Source organism: Euprymna scolopes, chromosome 38 (assembly GCF_053919585.1).
Source record: "Euprymna scolopes isolate OS-2025 chromosome 38, ASM5391958v1, whole genome shotgun sequence".
Lineage (NCBI taxonomy): Eukaryota > Metazoa > Mollusca > Cephalopoda > Sepiida > Sepiolidae > Euprymna > Euprymna scolopes.
Window position 1 is genome coordinate 77,761,457 of NC_136519.1, and position 23,478 is coordinate 77,784,934.

At 32.9% G+C, this 23,478-nt stretch overlaps 1 protein-coding gene across 1 annotated transcript in view; it reads right to left on the bottom strand.

Moving 5' to 3' along the window:
- The window catches only part of LOC145263203 (prostatic acid phosphatase-like), a 52,715-nt gene that overhangs the window by 10,634 nt on the left and 18,603 nt on the right, over positions 1 to 23,478 (bottom strand). The window contains exons 5-7 of the mRNA XM_080120275.1: positions 15,347 to 15,442; positions 12,855 to 12,944; positions 7,469 to 7,592 (exon numbers count right to left, since the gene is read on the bottom strand). Coding sequence (XP_079976401.1) covers positions 7,469 to 7,592; positions 12,855 to 12,944; positions 15,347 to 15,442 — 310 coding nt within the window. The remainder of the gene's footprint in view (positions 1 to 7,468; positions 7,593 to 12,854; positions 12,945 to 15,346; positions 15,443 to 23,478) is intronic.

The window sequence follows — 23,478 nt, forward strand, 5'->3', positions numbered from 1 at the left end:
TATTTTTTATAGGAAACTACTCCAGTATATTTTTTTATAGGAAATTACTTCCAGTATATTTTTTTATAGGAAATTACTTCCATTATATTTTTTATAGGAAATTACTTCCAGTATATCTTTTTATAGGAAATTACTTCCAGTATATTTTTTATAGGAAATTACTTCCAGTATATTTTTTATAGGAAATTACTTCCAGTATATTTTTTATAGGAAACTACTTCCGATATATTTTTTTATAGGAAACTACTTCCATTATATTTTTTATAGGAAATTACTTCCCATATATTTTTTATAGGAAACTACTTCCAGTATATTTTTTATAGGAAACTACTTCCAATATATTTTTTATAGGAAACTACTTCCAATATATTTTTTATAGGAAATTACTTCCAATATATTTTTTATAGGAAACTACTTCCAGTATATTTTTTTATAGGAAATTACTTCCAGTATATTTTTTATAGGAAATTACTTCCATTATATTTTTTATAGGAAACTACTTCCAGTATATTTTTTATAGGAAACTACTTCCAGTATATTTTTTCTATAGGAAATTTATCCCATCATATCTTCTTTCTTTAAAAAATTGCCTCTAGTGTATTTTTCTATGGCAAATTACTTCTAGTGAATTTTATTTCACTAAAATATGATTCTGGTGTATTTTTTCATAGGAAGTTGCTTCTAGCATATCTTCTTTCTATATGTAATTACTTCCAGTGCATTTTATTTCTATAAAAAAATTGCTTTTAGTATATTTTTTAATAGGAAATTGCTTCCAGTGTATCCTATTTCTAAAAGAAATAATTTCAGGTGTATTTTTCTAATTTGGTAGAACCTAAAGAAGTGTCAAGAAGGATGTTTAAGTTTTAACAATCTTTTGAGAAAATGTCTGATTTCCAGCTGAAATATTGCCTTATCCTAAATGGGAAGGAGAAGACACTTATGACACACTCCTTTTGAGACAAACAAACTCCTTATAAACAATAGGTTATGGATAAGTGTGTGTGTATACATTATATATATATATCATGTTTAGTAAGTTGTCTGAACAGGATGAACTTAAGATGTTCATGGCCAACCAGAAATGAAAAAAAAAAAAAAACCCCGGAAAAAGAAATTGCAGTATTTCGGAGTAACTGTAGCCAAAAAGATGAAGTGATTGTTATTTTCATGGCAAGTGCTCGTCTGAGCTCCAATCTATGGTCCCCCCTGGGCTGACTTTCATGAAAAATACTCGTCTATCTGAAACCACTATCAATAATTCCCCTCACTCTTTATCTATGCCTAAACCTAAACAGATTCCCTGAAGAAAACTTCTTTCTTAGAACTGCACGCCTGTGCGCAACTCTGTTCCGTTTTCCCGCTTTCCAACTGACTACAATATGGTTGTCTTCAAGTCCAATGTGAACAAATTCTTGATGAGCAATCCCCTTAAGTATTCCAATTTACCAAATTTCCATTACTAACGATGACTGACATGTTCCCCTTGACCATTGTACCTCATTAATCCTTATCCTCGAATGGCCTCCGAGCCTTGATAAGTGGTGACTCATTTGTAAAAAAAAAAAAAATAAATAAATGAAGAAAAGATCTAATATTTAAAAAAATATATAAAAACAAAACATATTCTTAGGACGAGTCTATACGATCTGTGCATTTAACATGACAAACCAATGATAATATCATTTCCAACTTAAGCATGATGACCCTAAAAATGCTGTTTTAAAATTAAGCATGACAGGACCCCCACCCAATAAAAAAATGCTATTTCAAATTTAAACATAATAACCTGGGGGGGGGGGGAAATGGTATTTCAAATTAAATAATGACAAAACTCAAAAATGCTGTTTCAAACTTAAACATGACCAAAAAAAACACACAAAAAAAAAGCGAACAAAATAAAGAAGGAATTAGAACTAGGCCTTGTCCCTCCTCCAACTTAAAAAAAAACAATTTGTGTTAGTATATATTATTTGATAAGTTTTCTTGTTTGTAAGTTAATTTACAAATTTTAAATACACACAAAAAAAAAAACGAACAAAATAAAGAAGGAATTAGAACTAGGCCTTGTCCCTCCTCCAACTTTAAAAAAAAAACAATTTGTGTTAGTATATATTATTTGATAAGTTTTCTTGTTTGTAAGTTAATTTACAAATTTTGAATACAAAAAAAAAAAAAAAGAAAAAGAAAAAAGAAAACAAGAAGTACCCAAAGGATCCCAATTCTTATCAAGTCATTCCTTAGTATTGATGGAGCAGTTTCAATTTAAAAGACACTTTTTTTTTCTTTTTTTGAGGGGGGGGGGAGTAAATTTTTAATTAATCCTTTCTTTACTCTAAATCTAATCTAACCCTCTGCATGCTTAGTATGGTCTGCTTTTGTACATTTTTTTTCTGCAACTTTTAAATTGTAAACTGCTTCGACCTTTTTTGGGACTGAATTGGTATTTTTCCTCACTACTTGGACTGACTCCCTAAGAACTGAAATTCTTTGGGTGCTTATTCCCTACAAGCATCGAAAAAGTATTTTCTTAAAAATTATAATGTGTGGAAACTGTTTAAGATTTTTTATTCTAGAATTTTATTTTGATGTCCAAAAAACAAAATGGTGGTCGAGATTATTGCTTAACTTTGGGTTTTCTTGGCCTTCGGGACAAGATCAAAGTGTAGTATCTATTCTTCAGATGCTGCTCTTCAATTTCTTGTTCTCTGTCAGTGGAGGAGAAATCCTTTGTGACTGAGAAAATTTTTATTTTTGTTCCTTTTCTCCACATTAAAAAACAACCCTGGTGTCTAACTGTCCCGTGGGGAGGCATTGTAAATAGGAACTTCATGGTTAAAAGATAGCAAAAAAAAAAAAAAAAAAAAATGCCTTAATAAAAATATAAATAAATAAACAATATGCCTAACAAAAATAAGGGTTAATTATCTCTTAACTGTTGTGTTCTTTTTTTCTTAAAAAAATTGAAACAAATTCTGAAATAAAAAAATCTTACAGTCTCCACAAAGTAAAAGTATTCCTAGTCTGTCTTTTTTAGAAATTGATATGTCGTGTATGATGCTGAGTAAGCGTTCAACAACCAGCCTATACTAGTTGGTGTCAGTTTATAAATATGAGCTATCTGCTCATATGTAAATTATACTTAATTTGCATATCACTACACAAATACTATTATGGTATGTGTTCTCCAGAATTGCCTGATCTATTCCTATTGCTATGACAAACCAACGAAAATTCTATTTTAAACAGAGAATGACAGACCAACAGAAATACTATTTCAAACAAAAACATGACGACTCTAAAAATGCTAACTTAAGCATGACAGACCCCCCAACCTCCACCACATCCCCACCTACAAAAAAAAAACAAAGCTATTTCAAATCGAAACATAACAGATCTGAAAAAAAAAAAATGGTATTTCAAATTAAAAAATGGCAAACTCCAAAACTGCTTTTATTTATTTGTTTGTTTGTTTATTTATTTATTTGTTTATTTATTTATTTGTTTATTCATTTGTTTATTTATTTATTTGTTTATTTATTTAGTTGTTTATTTGTTTGTTTATTTATTTATTTATTTGTTTATTTATTTATTTGTTTATTTATTTATTTGTTTGTTTATTTATTTATTTGTTTGTTTATTTATTTATTTATTTGTTTATTTATTTGTTTGTTTATTTATTTTTTTGTTTGTTTATTTATTTGTTTATTTATTTATTTATTTGTTTATTTATTTATTTATTTGTTTATTTATTTATTTATTTGTTTATTTATTTATTTGTTTGTTTATTTATTTATTTGTTTGTTTATTTATTTGTTTATTTATTTATTTATTTACGGACTATTATCTTCATCTTATAGGTGTTGTTTTGCAATGTTTCGGACAACTATTCCTCTGGCCTTTGTCAGATATAAATTGCTCATCTCAAAAAGAATTCCAATAATTGAATAATATATACCCAAAAATGCTGTTTCAAACTTAAGCATGATTCCCCCCCCCCAAAAAATAAACATAGAAAATGAAGAAGGAAATAAAACCCTGCTTTGTCCCTCCCCCAAATTCTAAAAAAATTGTATTAGCATGTATTATTTGATAAGTTTTCTTGTTTGTAAGTTAATTTACAAATTTTAAATACGAACAATTAGTACCTGTAAGTAATAGGTACTCAAAGGATTCCAATTTTTATGAAGTTATTCCATAGGATTGGTAGAGCAGTTTAAAATTTAAAAGACATCTTTCTTGTCTTTCTTTTTTTTTTGGGGGGGGGGGTGCAACTTTATTTTTTTCTTTAGAGGGGGCTAATTTTTTCTTTTTTTTAATTAATCCTTACTTTATTCTAAATCTAATCTAACCCTTTGCATGCTTAGTATCGTCTGCCTATTTTGGGTTTTTGTTTATACATTTTTTTCTGCAATTTTGAAATTGCTTCAACCTTTTTTGGGACTAAATTGGTATTTTTTGTTAATACTTGGAACTGATTCCCAAAGAACTGAAATTGTCTGGATGGCCATGATCAAAAAATAAAATAAAAATAAATAAACAAATATAACTTGGCTTTGTCCGTCTCCCTCTTCTAAAAAAAATGTATTGGTATATATTATTTGATAAGTTTTGTTTTATTTTGATGTTAGAAAAATAACATGGTGGTTAAGATTATTGCTTAACTTTGGTTAACTTCATGGTTAAAAGGTAGCAAAAGAAATTAATATGTCTAATAAAAACAAAAGTTAATTATAATCTTGACTGTCATGTTTTTTTTTTTCAAAATTTGATTAAATGAAATTAGAAAAAATCTTATGGTTTCCACAAAATAAAAAGTATTGATAGTTTTTTTATTTTTTTATTAAGATATTAAGAAGGATAGACCACGCCAATTTTTTTTATTAAGATATTAAGAAGGATAGACCACGCCAATTTCTTTTTATTAAGATATTAAGAAGGATAGACCACGCCAATTTCTTTTTATTAAGATATTAAGAAGGATAGACCACGCCAATTTTTTTTATTAAGATATTAAGAAGGATAGACCACGCCAATTTCTCAACCTGGAATTTTACCTTTCGGTAACAACCTGGTATTTTACTTTGCGGCAACAACCTGGAATTTTACCTTTCGGTAACAACCTGGTATTTTACCTTTCGGTAACAACCTGGAATTTTACCTTTCGGTAACAACCTGGTATTTTACCTTTCGGTAACAACCTGGTATTTTACCTTTCGGTAACAACCTGGAATTTTACCTTTCGGTAACAACCTGGTATTTTACCTTTCGGTAACAACCTGGTATTTTACCTTTCGGTAACAACCTGGAATTTTACCTTTCGGTAACAACCTGGTATTTTACCTTTCGGTAACAACCTGGTATTTTACTTTGCGGCGGCAACCTGGTATTTTACCTTTCAGTAACAACCTGAAATTTTACCTTTCGGCAACAACCTGGTATTTTACCTTTCGGCAACAACCTGGTATTTTACCTTTCGGTAACAACCTAATATTTTACTTTGCGTCAACAACCTGGTATTTTACCTTGCGACATTTGCTATGAATTATTTGTTGTTTATATATTTTTGTTTATAAGCTCCCCTCCAAGAATGAGATGAATTCCAGGTGCACCAAGATCAACGATGCATGAAACAAAGGTATGTCCAAAATACATGTATCCCCCCCCCCCCGCATATGAACATTTGGACGATCATAGCATTGGAACAGAAATAAACCGTAACAACAGAACTTAGGGTTCAAATAGTGAAGAATCAACCATAGACATTTAGTGACACGTATGCACATCAGGATGAACCCTCCGTCCCAAGTACACACATTGACATATGGTGCTATGGTACTCATTGAACAACAGACCCCTTTTTGGTATGCCATCATAGAACAGTTTCATGCCTTGTCTGCAGCTGAAGCGATTTACATAAAAAAAAAGAAGAAATTTTTAATACAAATCAGTAGAGTATTTAATTCTATTGCATTTGCTATCCATCCATCCATTGTGGCCGTAGCCGAGATTGAACTCACTACACAAGTTTGTAATGTAATTCGAATCTTGTCAGTAGCTGAATACTAGATGCTTCGCCAGGGCTATCAAGGGTATTTTTTATTGTGCTGCCATCACTAGATGGGGTGCCTACCACAGATTAGAGTCCCATCCACCCTCGAGAGAAGGATAGACTGTGCCAGTTTCTCAACCTAGTATTTTACCTTGCACTAACAACCTGGTATTTTACCTTGTGGTAACAACCTGGTATTTTACCTCGCAGCATTTGCTATGAATTATTTGTTTATGTATAATATATATTTTTATATATTTTTGTTTATAAGTTCTTTACTGTTAACTATTCTGTACTTTGCCAAACCAAAAATAATTAACAATAATAAACAAAAAGGTTAAGTATGTCCATATCAAAACGACATTCCTTCCATTTCTGTTATTCAGCTTCTTATTCCAGTTATAATACGGTCCTGGATATGACCTTAAACTATATCCGATGGTGAGGCCCCAGCTTGCAGGCCTTAGGGAGTGTGGAGCCACCCTTTAATTGCCATTGCTCCCAGGTCCACTCTGACCCGGAGTGGTAGCACCTGTTAGAGTCCCAACTATGGGTTAAATAGAATACGACTTAAAAAACAAATACACTATATTAAAAAATCGTTCTTCAAAATCACCAGATTCGGCATTAAATAACCTGAAAAGGGTTGATATGCCGTAAAACAAAACAACCAACCAACCAACCAACCAACCAACCAGTTATAATACAACTTCCTATTGCAGTGTGTGTCTTTCCAAGAACTGCAAGTTTATGGAACTCTCTTCCTGCTGACTGTTTTCCTCCTATCTATAGTCTTATGCTTTTCAGGAATGAGGTTAATAGGCATCTTCTCGCTTTGCAATAATCATCTTTCACTCTTGTTAGTTCCTTACATCAAGTAGCTTCATGCCTTGTCTGGAGCGATAAGCTATACTTTTTTGTTTTTAATATAGGTCAGTAGAGAAAACTAATAAAGAATAATAAACAAAAATGGTTGCGTATGCACATTTTAATATGATATTTCTTTCACTTCTATTCAGAGTCATTTTTTTTTTTTTTTTTACAAAGAGTCACCACATATCAAGGCCCAGAGGCCACTCAAGGATAAGGGTTAATGAGTGTACAGTGGTCAAGGGGAACATTTCAGTCATCGTTAGTAGTGGAAATTTGGTAAATTGGATTACTTAAGAGGATTGCTCATTAAGAATTTGTTCACGTTGGACTTGAAAACAACCATATTATAGTCAGCTGGAAAGCAGGAAAATGGAACAGAGTTCCACAGGCGTGCAGTTCTAAGAAAGCTTCTTTCTTCATGGAATCTACATTTAGGCATAGATAAAGAGTGGAGGAAATTATTGATAGTGGTTTCAGCTAGACGAGTGTTTTTTTTGTGAAAGTAATAGCAATTAAAAAAGAAATGCTGCAAGTATCTCTCACCTCCTTTAAGTTTAGCCATTTCTTCGGTTCCAAACATCAGAACAAAACTGTACGCTCTTATTTTCTGAAGTCTTTCAAAGATGGTTTCGTTCACCCAATTCGGCAAAGTGTAATTGTGCGCCTTCTACAAGGAAAGAATCAGATAATCAAATATTGAAATATCAAAGAATCAGATAATCCAATATTGAAATATCAAAGAATCAGATAATCCAATATTGAAATATCAAAGAATCAGATAATCCAATATTGAAATATCAAAGAATCAGATAATCCAATATTGAAATATCAAAGAATCAGATAATCCAATATCGAAATATCAAAGAATCAGATAATCCAATATTGAAAACAAATTAAGAAGAACAGATCTAATATTTCTACATTGAAAAAGCATTGTACCCTCGACTAACCCAGCAAGCAGCAATCCCTTCAATCTAGAGATCCCGAGATGCTGGAAAGCCTTCTACACTAACAGTTTCTTCCCTTGAACTGCTAGAATTTGGAATTCCCTTCCTGTTACCTAACTGTACTGACATGCAGAAGTTCAAGTGTAATGTGAGCAGACAGTTCACTGCTCAACTCCCCACATAGTATCCCTGTGGATTTGGAACCAAATAGTAACCCCTTACACCCCAAATGGCACTGTGCCTTGTTTGAGGTAAGTAACTATAAAAAAAATACAGAGTTAAAAAAAATAAGAAATCATTTTTGAAACCAAATTCGATGTTTGATAATTTTGTCAAAATGCACGTGAAATTCTTAGAATTTTATTAGTAAATTTTGAAACGATTTTTTGAAAGAAAAAAAAAAAACGTAAAGAAAAAAAGGGGAGTACCTAAAAGCATTGGAGACTAAGAATAATTGGTGATAATGCACTTATTTTTAAAAATAGTATTTTCACATTTAATTAAAGTTTTATGATATCTGTTTTTATTAAATTGTTAGGTTAAAGTACAGAATAGGTACAAAAAACACCCTCCCTGCCCCATGTTAAGAATGGCTTTCTAGAAAAAATAACATTATTTCAGCATGGATCAATAAATGCACTAGTACCAAATTTTGACAAACTTCAAGAATTAGATGGAGTTATCTCCCCTGGCATCCCCATCTTTGTAACAGAAATTGCAAAGATGTCTGCGTCATGATGAGTCTCACTAAAATTTGATTTTCCTTTGTAAAAAAAAAAAAAAAAAAAAAAAAACTACTTGATCAAATTAAGCATTTACTTTTTTCATGAGGACTTTATTCCATAACGGACACGTACGTCATAGAGATTTGTCTTCATCTTTGTTTTTTAATATCTTCACTAAACTACATAAGCACCAACGTCAAGGGTGTGAGTTCCATTATAGAAACGTTGATTTAATTTGAATAAAATAAAATACGCATCAAGTGCGCTTGAAAGGCAAATCACAACGTAATTTTAGGAAAATAAACAAATATTTTACTTGTTATAAATTTATAACAAATATATTTCAGAGATATACTCCATCTTCAGTATGTTGTTTTGTTTCTTTTTTTTTCTTTTCTTCTTTCTTGCCATGTTGTAAAGTTGGAGAAGCAAAAGTCTGTTTGTAAAAAGTCATGCATTGTATCTCAGCAGTTATATTTTGAAATGTTGGAACAATGTGTAGGCAACACGAGATAACGTCAAGCGTGTGAGTTCCATTATAGAAGTGTTGATTTAATTTGAATAAAAAATATGCACCAAGTGCATTTGAAAGCCAAATCACAACGTAATATTGGTCCTGGATATAACCTAAAACTATATCCGATGGTGAGGCCCGACTTTGTGGGCTTTGGGGAGTGTGGAGCCACCCTTTAATTGCCATTGCTCCCAGGTCCACTCTGACCCGGAGTGGTAGTACCTATTAGGGTCCCAACTATGGGTTAAATAGAATCTGACTTAAAAAAAAATATATACTCCATTAAAAATCGTTCCTCAAAATAACTAGCATTCGGCATTAAATAACCTGAAAAAGGGTGATATGCCGTAAAACAAAAACAACCAACCAACAACGTAATATTAGGAAAATAAACAAATATTTTTGTTTATTTTCATAATATTATGTTGTGATTTGGCTTTCAAGCACACTTGATGCGTATTTTATTTTACATAAGCACCAATTTTTGAAAGCTAATATCAATGATTCCATTGTGATTTTCATCATTATTTTATAACATGGTGCCACAGGACACATACTAGCATTTAAACTCTAACCATCGAAACAACTATTATCCCAGAGCATACAATATTATGTATTTATTCACCAAATGAGTTTTGAAAGATCTCAGAAGTCATAAATGCTAATTTGAACACCCTGCCAAAAATGTAAGTAAAAAGAAAAAAATATTTTTTAAATATGACGTTCCATGTTTAGACAAGCTTCTTGGTCCGACCGTCACCCCTGATCTGAAATGGAACACATACATCAAAACCGTTGTCAAGGTCGCTGGAAAAATGGTTTGATCATTCTACCGCTCCAGTAGATATCTCACTGCCAATGCAATTCTCTACCTGTATAAGAGTCCAGCACGTCCTAGGATAGAATACTGTTGCCACATCTGGGCAGGATCTGTTCACAGCATCCTATCCTGTCTTGACAGAGTTCAAAACAGACTTTGTAATCTAGTAGGTGACGCCCTTTTCTCTTCACTGCAACCCATTTCCCATAGAAGAGATATTGTGAGCCTGTTTCTACTCTATCATTATTTTCATGGCAAGTGTTCGACTGAGCTCCAATCTATGGTCTCCCTCCCCTAGCCAATCTTTCACAAAAAAACACTTGTCAAGTCAAAATCACTATCAGTAAATTCCCCTACTCTCTATCGGTGCCTAAACCTAAACGTGGATTCCACCAACAAAGTTTCTTTTCTAGAACTGCTCATCTGTGGAACTCTGTTCCGTTGGTCTGCTCTCCAGCTGGCTACAATATTGTCGTCTTCAAGTCCAACATAAGCAATATAATCTGATTATACCAAATTTGCACTACAAATGATTACTACCCTACTGTCTCAATTACTAAAATACACACATTAATCCTTATCCTCGAGTGGCCTTCGGGCCTTGATATGTGGTGACTCCTTTGTAAAAAAAAAAAAAAAAAAAAAAAAGAATATCCATAAACTGATTTTTTTTCAAAACTAAATATGTTTATTTACTGAAACAATAATGAAATAAATACTGGATGTAATATGTCCTGTGAAAATAGTTGTATGGTCTTTACTAAAGTTTGGAGTAATAATTTGATAAGTTTCCTTACTAAACAAATGTTCAGTGTTCGTGGTCGGAGCTAGCATTTTTTAATGTGAGGCTTGCAGTGTATCTTTCAACGTCCCTCCTTGATGGTTCCCCCAGGGGTCAAAATTGAAAAGTTAGTACATGAGGGTCATTGGATTTTTATCTGTTTGTCAACTGTTTCACGAATTCGCTGGCCTAATGGTTACCATACTTGACTCTGTCTTTGGGTTTTGGTTTCAATCTCAGCTTGAGTATTTTTTTTTTACTTACAAGAAGTGAACTGTTTAGAAAAACACATAATACTCTCATTGCATGCACATGTCATTTATTTCTGTAAAAAATATTTAAAAATAAAGTTAAATAAATTAAGTGTTTAAATAAATGGAAAAGGAAACGAACGAATGTTAACTTAATAGCTGAAAGAAATATGAATTTTTCACATATAATAAATAAAATTTGACAAATCTAATATATCTATAAAAGTGAGAATGTGTGTGTGTGTGTGGACACTTCTCAACCTATATACTCAACGAAATTTTGATCTAAAAACTTGAAATTTGGTATATAGTGTATTCAGACATGTGGAGACCTTTTCAATTTGTTTTCATTCGGAAAAAAAGGGCTTCTAAAGGATCAAAATTGAAAAATTTGTAGGTGGTAGTCGTCGGAGTTTTATCGGTTTGCTAACTAATTCATTTTTGAAACCAAATTCGATGTTTGATAATTTTGTCAAAATGCACATGAAATTCTTAGATGAGTTTTAAAATTCCCTTCCTGTTACCTAACTGTACTGACATGCAGAAGTTCAAGTGTAATGTGAGCAGACAGTTCACTGCTCAACTCCCCACATAGTATCCCTGTGGATTTGGATAAGTTTCCTTACTAGTGAAGAGAAAAGGGCGTCACCTACTAGATTACAAAGTCTGTTTTGAACTCTGTCAAGAGTAGTAAAAAATGTGTGTGTGTGTGGCGATCGTTTACATTGTGTTAAGTATAAGTAGGTTTGAAAACATTCTGTAAAGACCATTAAAAGCTGGCCTAATGGTTATCGTACTTGACTCACTGTCTTTAGGTTTCGGTTTTGATCTCAGTATTTTTTTTTACTTACAAGAAGTGAACTGTTTAGAAAAAAATATGATACTCACATGCACATATCTCAGTTTCCTTCGAATTTTGTACTTCATTTTTTTTTAAATACATTTAATACTGGCCAACACCGGGCATATTTGCTAGTATATCTATAAGAGTGAGAATGTGTGTGTGTGAGGGCAATTCTCAACCTATATACTCAACGAATTTTTGATCTACAGACTTGAAATTTGGTATATAGGGTATTCAGACACGTGGAAAACTTTTTAATCGGTAAAATAGAGCTGCTAAGGGGTCAAAGCTGAAAAATTAGTTTGTGGGGGAGGTGTCATTGGATTTTATCTGTCAACTGTTTCACGAATTCACATGCGTGAATCATTCAAATGACAGATTCCTCATGTTAAGAATAAATTGGTTTGAAAACACTTTTTGAAGATCATGTCAAGCTGGCCTAATGGTTATCGTACTTAACTCACTGTCTTTAGGTTTTAGCTTCGATCTCAGATCGAGTATTTTTTTTTTTAGTTACAAAAACTGAATTGTTTAAAAAAATAGCATGGTACTTGCATGCACATGTCTCAGTTTCTATATTAAAATATAATATTTATGCCTAATTTATGACCGGGCAATGCCGGGCGGCCTGCTAGTAATAAATAAAATGAATGAATGTTAACTTATTTAAACATACATTTAATTCAATTTTTGTTTTATTATCTTAAAAAAAATGTTTTACGTTCAATAGTCATTATTTCTGTAAAAAAAAAAAAAAATTTTTTTATTTTTAAATATGTAAACAAACATATTTAGTTTAAAAAAAATATGTTTACGAATATTCTTATTTATCATATTTAAAAAAATGTACTTTTGACCTACATTTTTCAGCAAGGTCTTCAAATTAATTAACATCATTTACTTGTGATGACTTTGAAAATGGGAGTTCATTTAGATGAGTAAATATGCGATATCAACACAGATTGTTCAATAATTGCATTGCAACAGAGAGTTCAATGTATTGTACTGCATTTCAGCTTTGAAGGTCACCATAACCTTGAAACTTACTTCACAAAAGAGAACGTCAGCGACAGTCCAGATCTTGCGCAGTCCTTCGGGTTTCAATTTGGTCATTTTGTAAATAAAATCATAAAATTCCTGCAAAAAGAGGACAGAGATTCAGCCATCAAAGATTTTAAAAAGAATGATCAGCAATTGTTCGTACAGGAATTAGAATTAAAAAAAAAAAAAAAAATTAAAATTAAAAAACAAAAATTCAATAAAAAAAGAAAAACAAATAAAAAAAAAGAAGAAAAACAAAAAAAAAAACAAATAAAAAAACAAACAAAAAACATACACATATACAAAGTGTTGAGATTTCTCATTACCTCATATGCAAATGAGATGCTTCCGGTTCGAATAAAAAAACAAACACTGTTTTCCAGAAATAGGGGCAAATTTGGAGTCATGATCTTGGATAACAATGTGGCGACTTTAACTACAAAAATTGTTAAATAAAAGCACAGAATAACAGATAAGAATCTATTTTTGGAAGTACAGAATAGTTAACAATTTATTATTTAACCACATAATAGTTGTCAAGGATCACATGTTTGGATTAAATAGAAAAAAATCTTTACTATGACATAAAATTGACTCTAGTGGTGGGAGTCACAGTTGTCGTTAGAGACGAGTGTAAAGAATTCATTTTTGGTAAAATTGATTGCATTCTGGTCCTCTCTGCCGAATGGCCAATGTGCTACCAATGTTTCCAAAATAGAAAATGGGTTTATCTATTATAGAAAAATGTTGCTGGACCTGTAAATTTACCCTTGTCTGTTCGTCTGCACTTTTCTCAATGACTACACCTTGGAATTTTTTGAAATTTTGAACAAACATTAAACATGATATGAGTAAAAAAGTAACAGAAGATATTTTCCGGGAAAACTCCGCTCGCTCCCCCCCCCTTATCCCTAGGGGTGCCTTTTGGGTTAAAATGGCTAAAATTGACACTTTCCTGCTTATAAAAAAAAAAAAAAATTGATGCCTCGGATTTTTATAAAACTTTCTGAAAAGTTGTAACTAACTGATTTCTATATAATTTCGTTTGTCTATACTTTGCGATAACTCTTGGGTGTGCCCCAGGGGCTTTTTTGGGGCTAATAAAAACATTCCATTTTTGGGACTATTTTACCATATTTGTCCAAATTTTTCTGTGTATGTTTATTTAGCAGTTTTGCATGGTGCTGAACTCAAATTTAAATATGTTAAGGTCTTGGGGACTTTTGGGGCTAAATAGAGGGGGGCAAATGCTGAACTTAGCCATTTTTTATATCTCGTTCACTGTGCACTAACGGGGCACCATGCATGCTTCACTTGTTTTTTTTTTGTTTTTTTATTGATACCAACAAAGATATTAGTCATAATCAGTACTAAAAGACTACACATCACAACTCCATATAATTGGTGGGACATTTCCTTTTTTGGTGTGTGTGTGTGTATTTGGCAATCCTTTTAAATCAACGCATTTCAAGTGAAAATATTATTATGTATTAGAATGTTATATGGAAATTAGTATAAATTTTAAAAAAGTAACAACAAAAAAATGATCCAGTAGAAGATGTGCTAGATACATTTAAAAAAAAAAAAAAAAAAAAAAAAAAATCAATATTTACCTCCTGTTTAGAAAATGGTGGACACTTAATTTAAGTCAAAGGTTATATCCCTTAATTGTCATATTGAATATGCCACACATCGTATTCTCATTAAAAACTCAATAATTCGATAAATTCTATTTTTAATTGTAACTAACGGGCTTTACCCGGGCGTAAAATACAATTAAATATGATATTTTAATCTGTCCAGATTTCATATATATTATTATAGAGTTGTGATTTCAAAAGTAAAAAAAAAAAGTATTTGGGTGCCATCAGCTAGAATTGAAACCGAAACTTTAGCATTCAAAGTTGATGACATTATCAATGTACCAATGTGACCAGCATATGAACTGATTAAAAATTGAAAATAAACCAAGATTAATGTACAAAATGAATAACGATTTTTTTCAATTTTTACTCATTTTTGACGCCTTAAAAAACAATTTTAACTGGCAAAAAAAAACATAAAAGAAGGCCTGTAAAAAATTCAATCATTTGAGGCACCTAGCGCTGCTCTGCGGCTTTTAGTTTCGGAGGAGATAGAGTTTGAAAATATGGAGACAGACAGACAGATTAACAGACAGATAGCCGTTTATATATTAGATTATTTTTCTACTGGATCATTTTTTTTTTTTGTAGTTTAAGGGTGTTCTATTTCAGAAAAAAATATAACAATGTTAGAAAATATTGGATTTCAAATTCTCCGATTTTGGACCACTTACTGCCTTTATTCGTTGCACCATAGGTCTTTGCAGACAACGATCCTGGAGTTCGACATGACACAACTGAAGAAGGTCAGAGGTTACACTGACTGAAACACTGTGATTGTCCCAGTAATCTAAATAATACAAATTATATCAATCCATATCTCAAAAAAAAAAAAAAAAAAAAAAAATCACTTACCTTGTTTTTTATTTCTTCTGGCTTTTGTTCATGATTCCTTAAGTTCTGTGTATAAAGTTTGGAGTATTTGGGACAAATTCTTGAAAAGCTAAGCATCTAAAAGAAGTTTAAAAAAAAAATCAACAAAAAAATATTACTTTGAAAAAAAAAAAAAAAAAGAAAAAGCAGATTCTACAACAAACTTTAATATCTATCATTTATATACAAGAAACATTCCAAAGGTAATGCCTCCTATTTTTTTTTTTTTTAATCCACCCGAATAGTTAGCCGGGATTGCTGATATATATATATATATATATATATATATATATTTTCTTTTTCATAAGTTTTCATTTCAGTTCAAGCTGATGTACCCAAGTCATATGGATATAGATTTTTTTATTTTTGAAATTGCAATTTTATAATATATAAAAATCGATAGAATATTAACTCTATAATAATATATACGAAATCTGCAAGAATTAAAATATCATATTAAGCGTACTTTACGACTGGGCTTTGCCGGGCGTCCCTGCTAGCTTAGATAAATACTTTCGTAGTTTTAACAAAAGAGCTACACTAATATCAGAGTGTCTCCATTTATGCTGAACATCTACAGAATGCCAACATCAATATATTACATATGAATGAGTCTCCTGTGGAATTTTCACAAGTCCTGCTAGTCTACATAAATAAAACAGTAGATGTATGCATGTGTGTAAATATTTAACCGATAAGCATTTAAACTAATAGTCATGTAACATTGAAATTAATAAGAAATAGTAATAATACACCAAGAATGGTTTATAACGAGTAAACTCTTTGTTTGGATGGATGAATAATGCGCACAGAAATATGTCAGCAAGTTGAAATGCAAAATGTTCATTTCAACTTACCAACATATTCCTATTACTTTTGTGCATGCGCAAATTCATTCATAGCTTGAAGTGGTTTAATTTTACATCTTTGTTATCAATATGTCAATAGCTCGAATGGTAGAGAACATGGTTGGAGCACTAAATGTTTTGTTTCGATTCTAGCTTATGGCATCCAAGTAATTTTTTTTTTTAACTTTTGATATCAGTAGTATATATTAGGTACAATATAATAATCTTTTTTTTTTACATGATAGTAACCACTAATCAAGGCCTGGAAACCACTTGGGGATAAGGGTTATTACGTGTACAGTAATCAATAGGATAGTATCGTAGTAATTGTTAGTGATGGAGATTTGATAAAGTGTCTTACTTAAGGGGGCGGTTTGTCAGGAATTTGTTTATGTTGGACTTGAAGACATCCAAGTTGTAATCAGGTGGGAAACAGGCAAACGGAAGAGAGTTCCACAGGCATACACTTCTGAGAAAGAAGCTTTGTTCATGGAATCTACGTTTGGATTTAGGCACAGATAAAGAGTGGGGAAAATTATTGACAGTGGTTTCAGCTAGACGAGTGTTTATCGTGAAAGATTGGCAGGAGGGGGGGGCAGAGACTGGAGCTCAGACGAGCACTTGCCATGAAAATAAGGATAAAACAAAGATAGGCTCACAACGTCTCTTCTGTGAGAGAGAGGTTGCAGGGAAGAGAAAAGGGCATCCCCCACTAAGCCACAAAGTCTATTTTGTACTCTGTCGAGGCAGGATAGGCTGTTTTAGCAGCTCCTGCCCAGATGTGGCAGCAGTACTCCATCCTTGGACGTGAGATATCTTCTGGAGCGGTAGAAGGATCCCACCATCTTTCCAGCGACCTTGGCAACAGACTTGATGTACGTGTTCCATTTCAGAACAGGAGTAAAGGTCAAGCCCAGGAGCTTGTCAAAACTTGTAGCCTCCTCAAGACGAGAGCCATCCATTTCAATTGATGCCAGATGGGGATCAGAGCATTGATGATGTAAAGATAGGAGTTTGGTTTTAAATGCATTAAAGGTAACTAGCCACCTCTTTCTCCACTGTACCATGTGCTCAAGATCAGAGGGGAGAGAATCAGAGAGAACTTTGTCATTTACGGCCTTTGATGTGTTGCCATATATGGTCGTGTCATCAGCATAGATGTCAACGAATGATTTAAGTATGTGTTTTGGGAGATCATAGATGTAGATCAGGAAGAGAGTTCGGCCCAGGATGGACCCCTGAGGGACTCCAGCATTAATACTGTGGGCCTCTAATTTCTGCCCATCAACCACTACTCTTGTGAGCCTATCAGAGAGAAACGATTTAATAATTGAGAAAACATTTCCAGTTATACCGTAGCTGGAAATCTTGTGAAGTAGGCCTTTATGCCATACCTTATCGAAGGCCTTTTATATGTCAAGAGCAATTGTCCTAGAAAGGAAGCCTTTGTCAAGAGATTCACTAATCCTATGAGATATAACCGTTAGCACATCTGCTGTAGATCTGGCAGAACAGAAGACATATTGCATGTCACTAAGAAGGTTATTTCTATTGAGGTGGCTGACTACTTCTTTAGTTAATATGGATTCCAACAACTTAGTCATGGCACACAGGAGACTTATTGGTCTGTACTGAGAGGGAGATGACTTATCACCTGAATTCTTAAATACAGGGCATACTGATGAGGTTTTCCAGGGTGTTGGGAAGCACTTCTCCTTAAAGCAACACTTAAACAGTTTTGTAAGTATGGGGAGCAAGTTTTGGTTGAAGCTTTTTCAATACTATAATTGGAATGCCGTCAGGGCCAGTTGCTTTACTCAGTTAATAGAGCATTAGCTCTGTAATAATGAATATGAACTCTGCTTGAATAAAAATATATTTAAGTGTATTTTACTACCGTGCAAAGCCACCCCCGCCTTTTCTCAGCTAGTCTATATTTCTATAAAAGTGAGAATGTGTGTGTGTTTGAAAGGATACTTTTCAACCTATATACGCAATGAAATTTTGATCTACAGACATGTGGAAAACTTTTTAATCCATTTTCATCCGGAAAAAAGAACTTCTAGGGGTAAAAATTGAAAAATTGGTACTTGGAGGTCATCAGTGTTTTATCTGTTCGTCAACCGTTTCACAGGGATTGAAGACACTTTTTAAATATCTTAACAAGCTGGCCTAATGGTTATCGTACTTAACTCACTGTCTTTAGGTTTTGGTTTCGATCTCAGCTAAAGAATTTTTTTTTTTTATTCCAAGAAGTGAACTTTTTAGAAAAAACACAGCACTCATGCATACGTCTCAGTTTCTTTCCGTTTTTTTTTTTTTACTTCATCTTTTTAAAGGAATTTAACGTTACGTTTAATACCGGACAACGCCGGGTACATCTTTAAGTGAATAAATAAATTTCGTTGACAAGTGAAATAACAGAGATAGGTTACTTGGGATTATATTCGACTGATATTTTACTAAGAAAAAGAGAAACAGATGATGAAATAATCAGAACAGTGAGAGAAGAGGAGGCAGCAGTGAGAAAAAGAAATAATTTGATACAGTGAGAGGGGGAACTCCTCCTGCTGAAACAGAGAGAGTGAGAGAGGACCGGCCAGTGTTTAATCGCCTTGCTGAATTCTCAACATAATATAGTGACCAAGAGATTCTATTTTGCCAACCATTTTTTTTTTTAAATTTTCTTTCTTTGAAGATTGTAACGTTGGGTATATGGCAGCCAAACCAGCTGCAAACATTGCCCTGCTTTTTATTGAAACCAACCGAAAGCTCTTTTTAGTATCCTCTTTGTTCCCTTAAGTGCAATCGTCTGGATCTCTTTTGCACTTGGTTGACCAGGAATATTAGTTAGGTAGGACTTCAGGTTCTTCTTCATAAGCCCTGTGGCACCTATGATAACTGATATGATTAATATCTGCCTAAGATTCCAGTTCTTTTCATATCATACATGAGAACTTGATATTTGGTCTGTTTCTCCCTTTCAGCTCTGTTCAGACCTCCATCATTAGGAACACTCACTTCAACCAAGGTTGCAATTGAGCAAGGTCATCATGATGAAGAAATTAAAGGTCTTTATTAAACAAAATGAAATTAAATAGCTTCTAGCTCTTCATGGCACACTAGTAATCAGTAGACTTGCAACCTTGGTTGAAGTGAGTGTTCCTGCTGATGGAGGTCTGTTTTCTTCATAAGCCCTGTAGCACCTATGATAACTGGTATGATTGATATCTGCCTAAGATTCCAGTTTCTTTTCATATCATACATGCGACCTTGATATTTGGTCTGTTTCTCCCTTTCAGCTCTGTTCAGACCTCCATCATTAGGGACATTCGCTTCAACCAAGGTTGCAACTCTCTCTGATTTATTCCATATAACTATGTCAGGTTTCACAGTAGCATTTTCAAGGTAGATGGCTGTAGGTCGTAATGTATGGTATATAAGTCATTTCTAATTGTTCTTTCAGGTTGATGTTCCCAAGACTCGCTGCTACATTGGATGTTTAATTTTTTACAGATGGTCTAGTGGATGTACTTACATACTTCATCCTGTTTCGCTGTGTAGTAGCCAACTTGATACCAGATAGCTCACACTTTCCCATTAGAATCCATGTCGCTATGAGACTTAAGGTGAATATCGCCAAACCAAAATCGCCCAGAACTTAATAGCCGAGCCATTTCAAAGACACTAATTAAAATACTGCATCTAGAATTTTTTTCCTTACACAAACGCAACATTGTAATTTAACTCAGAATCAATATTGTATTTTTTATACAAAAAAGAAAAATTTGCTGAAATATTATTTATTTATTGTGTGTGTGTGTATGTGTGTGTGTGTGTGTGTGTATGCGCACGTGACCTCTGCTTCTTAGTGGTACAAGTCTTATGACCAAAACAGAACAATCACCTTCAAGATCTTGCTCTGACCCTGCTTATATTGTTTGCAGATGGGGGTCACCAAGGTCAGTGCACAGGGCAATGGAGGATGCTGAAACTGTCATAGGGTCTGGGAGTGCAGATTTTAGTAAAAAAAAAAAAAAAAAAAAGAAAAAGAAAAAAAGAATATTAATTTAGAATTAATTTAGAATTTACTCTGATTTGGACGAAAAACAAGAAAAAAAAGACAAAGAAAAAAAGATAAAGAAAAGAAATAGAAAAAAGACAAAGAAAAAAAGGAAAAAGAAAAAAGAAAGAAAAAAAAGATGATCTTTACAATTATATCAAATGCAACTTTGTCTGTGTGTGTGTCTGTTCATTAAACGTTCATTAAATCTGACAATTAAAACAGTTTGTTTTTTTAATTTATAGAACTTTAGTGCATAAGTCTCGGAGTGATCTTAGTTAAGTTTTGTCTCAGAATATCCCCGATAATTATCGATAATCGAAACCATTATTTTAATTTATCTATTATCGGTAAAGCCATTTTTTCTATGTCATCGCTTAGCAACAACAATAGAACAACGGAACGTGACGTGGTCTGTAGGTTACAAACTCCGCAAGTAAATTTCTTAATTTTTTTTTCGTTAACTGCAAAGAATTTTATAAGACTTGAAAATTTGCATGTTTTTTTTCTTTTTTTACATGACCTGGTCTATAGGTTCAAACCCCGTATATAAATTTCTTAATGTTTTTTTTTCGTTAACTGGAAAGAAGTTTATATAAAATAATTTTATAAAAGAAACAGTAGGTTCTCTAGAGTGCAATGTAGAATAACATATTTTTTGGACTAAGTTACTGCATGGAGGCATGTGAAGCTTCCTCCCGGGCGATTTCATGGATTTCGATGACAATAAAAATATAGGAGTGTGAAATATTCGTTGATCATCATTCAATCCCGGGCAACGTCGAGTCTCCCTGCTAGTTAATTTATCATTTCTCTATGCAAAAAGGAGGAGTGATCAGCAGAGATTATCAATTTAAGCAAAAGAAAAACGCAGTTAACGATTTTGCTTCTACTCATCTAAGGAATCCACAATGTTTTGGGATATCCCCCACCCCGGATTTATTTGTTGCTGCCACCAACTAAAATCGTCCAGAACTTAAGAATTTACAAACGAAAAAGCCAATCCTAAACCTTTAGATAGAAAATACAATTACACATTTTTATTTCCTCAACACTATGTGGTCACATTTATTCAAATAATTTTTATACAAAAATAACAACCGTTGAATTGTTATTTTTCTTTTTTGCTTAAAAATGTCGTCTGCTCCTCAGCAATACAACTTTGATGATGAACACCGGAAGAATACATTCAAGATCCAGGCAATGTGGGATAAATGATAATCTGATGGAACAATACTCTTCCATATTTGTGGTCTTCATCAAGCCGAGCAGGTACCACGTGACCATCCAGAACCCTGGAATGGGCAAAGTTGGGGACATTATTACTCAAAAGAGGAGAAAAGAGGTACAGCACTCTAGAATGAAAGCAACCCGAGATTAAACTTTCAGACATGGTGCAAAGATGAGGTTGTGCAGCGCAGCAAAAAAAAAAAAAAAAAAAAAAAAAAAAAAAAATACAGTTAAAAAACAATTGCTCACGTTTTCTCAAGTTGTAAAACAAAATGGATACATCTCTGCTTCTTTTAGATATGGAGCAAAGATTGTGCAGTGCAGAAAGAATACAGTTTAAAAAAAAAAAAAGATTGCTCAGATTTTTTCAAGTTGCAAAACAGAATGGATACGTGTCTCCCATTTTCTTGGTTCCTTCATTATGTTCATCGCAGGCCAACAAAGTTTATAATGTAGCACTATGGCAGGGATGTGAGTGGGGAAAAAGCAAAAAATAATCTAAAACCAGGATGAATTTATCAACCTGGGAGCCACGGCCACCCATTAAAAAAGAAGAATTTCATTTTTCTTGGGAGGGAGTGCTAGTGAACGGTGTTAAACAACAATATCCTTTTTTTTTATATACTGAAACTAACTGATCAATATGTTTTAATGAAGACAAGATAAATTGAGAAAACAAAAGTCTTTTACCTGCCCTTCTTTAAAGTCGGACTAAAGTAACATTTTCAGAGAGAAAGGAAGGAAAGATGAAGCAAAGAAAATTCGTTCCACAGAATCACTTTCATTTAGGATGTTGGCAACCTTCACATGCTCCCTCCCATAAGTACCCAATGTCTTTCTAGAAATAATTCTGACTAAAAAAATATCAGGGAAACCAATGCCAACAATAGAACCTTTGGATTTATACGATATGATGATGATGATCAGGAGGTTGAAGATTCATATCTCAGTGCAGACGATACTAAGAATACAATTATGAATTGTTTTTATTCAGTCTGATTGAATGAAAGCAAGCTACCCCTTGAAGAATAAAATACGTATTGAATACGTTTGAAGCCAAAACTGCAACGCAAAATTTTTTTATAAAATAAATGAGTGTTTATTTTTTAAGAAATATATTTCAGAGTAAAACTCCTTTGTTAATCTTTTTTTTTTTTCTTTTTCTTCGCCATGATGTTGAGTGGAAGAAAGTTCGATGGAGAGTCCATGTGATGTTGTTAACTGCGGGGTTTTTATGAAGTTAGATAGGAAAGCGTGGTCGCACGGTTTGAAAATCTGGGTATAAACAAAAAAAAATAAAAAAAACTACAATTATAAATTGCTTTTATCCAGTCTGACTGAATGAAAGCAAACTACCCTCCCCTCTCTTGGATTAAATAAAGGGTTTCCATAAAAAGGATTCCAAAGTCCAACAGATGCACCTGAAGAATGTCGGAGGTTACATCAGCTGAGAATAACATCTAAGATGGTAACAGAAGTCCGAATACTACAAATTGTACGTTGTTTGATGGGTTACAAACAAACGAGTGGCTGTTCAAAGCAATGTTCAGAAATGCCCAAAGTCGTGTTAGAATTAATAGCACGTCTATTGACAGCTTTAATGTTACAGTAGGGGTTCATCAAGGTTCTGTGTTGAATTCTTTTTTCATTTGTGTCTTAAAAGCATTGTTCAGAGAGTTCCGTATGGGATGTCTGGAAGAGATGTTGATAATTTAGCACTTGCCTGGAAAGCAACTTGTTAAGTTAAAGACTTGGAAGAATATTATGGAAATTAAAGGTCTGAGTGTAAATGTTAGTAAGACCAAAATGATGATCAATGGTTGTTCTCGACAAATTATTTGGATGGCGTCTCATCATTTAAACAGCTTGAGTTTTGTTGATTTGATAACACATAGCAGCGGTTCATTCGCTCTCCTCTTCCTTTTTGTTGCTCTTCTTCTCTCATGATTAACAGCAACAGTTGTAACAATGGT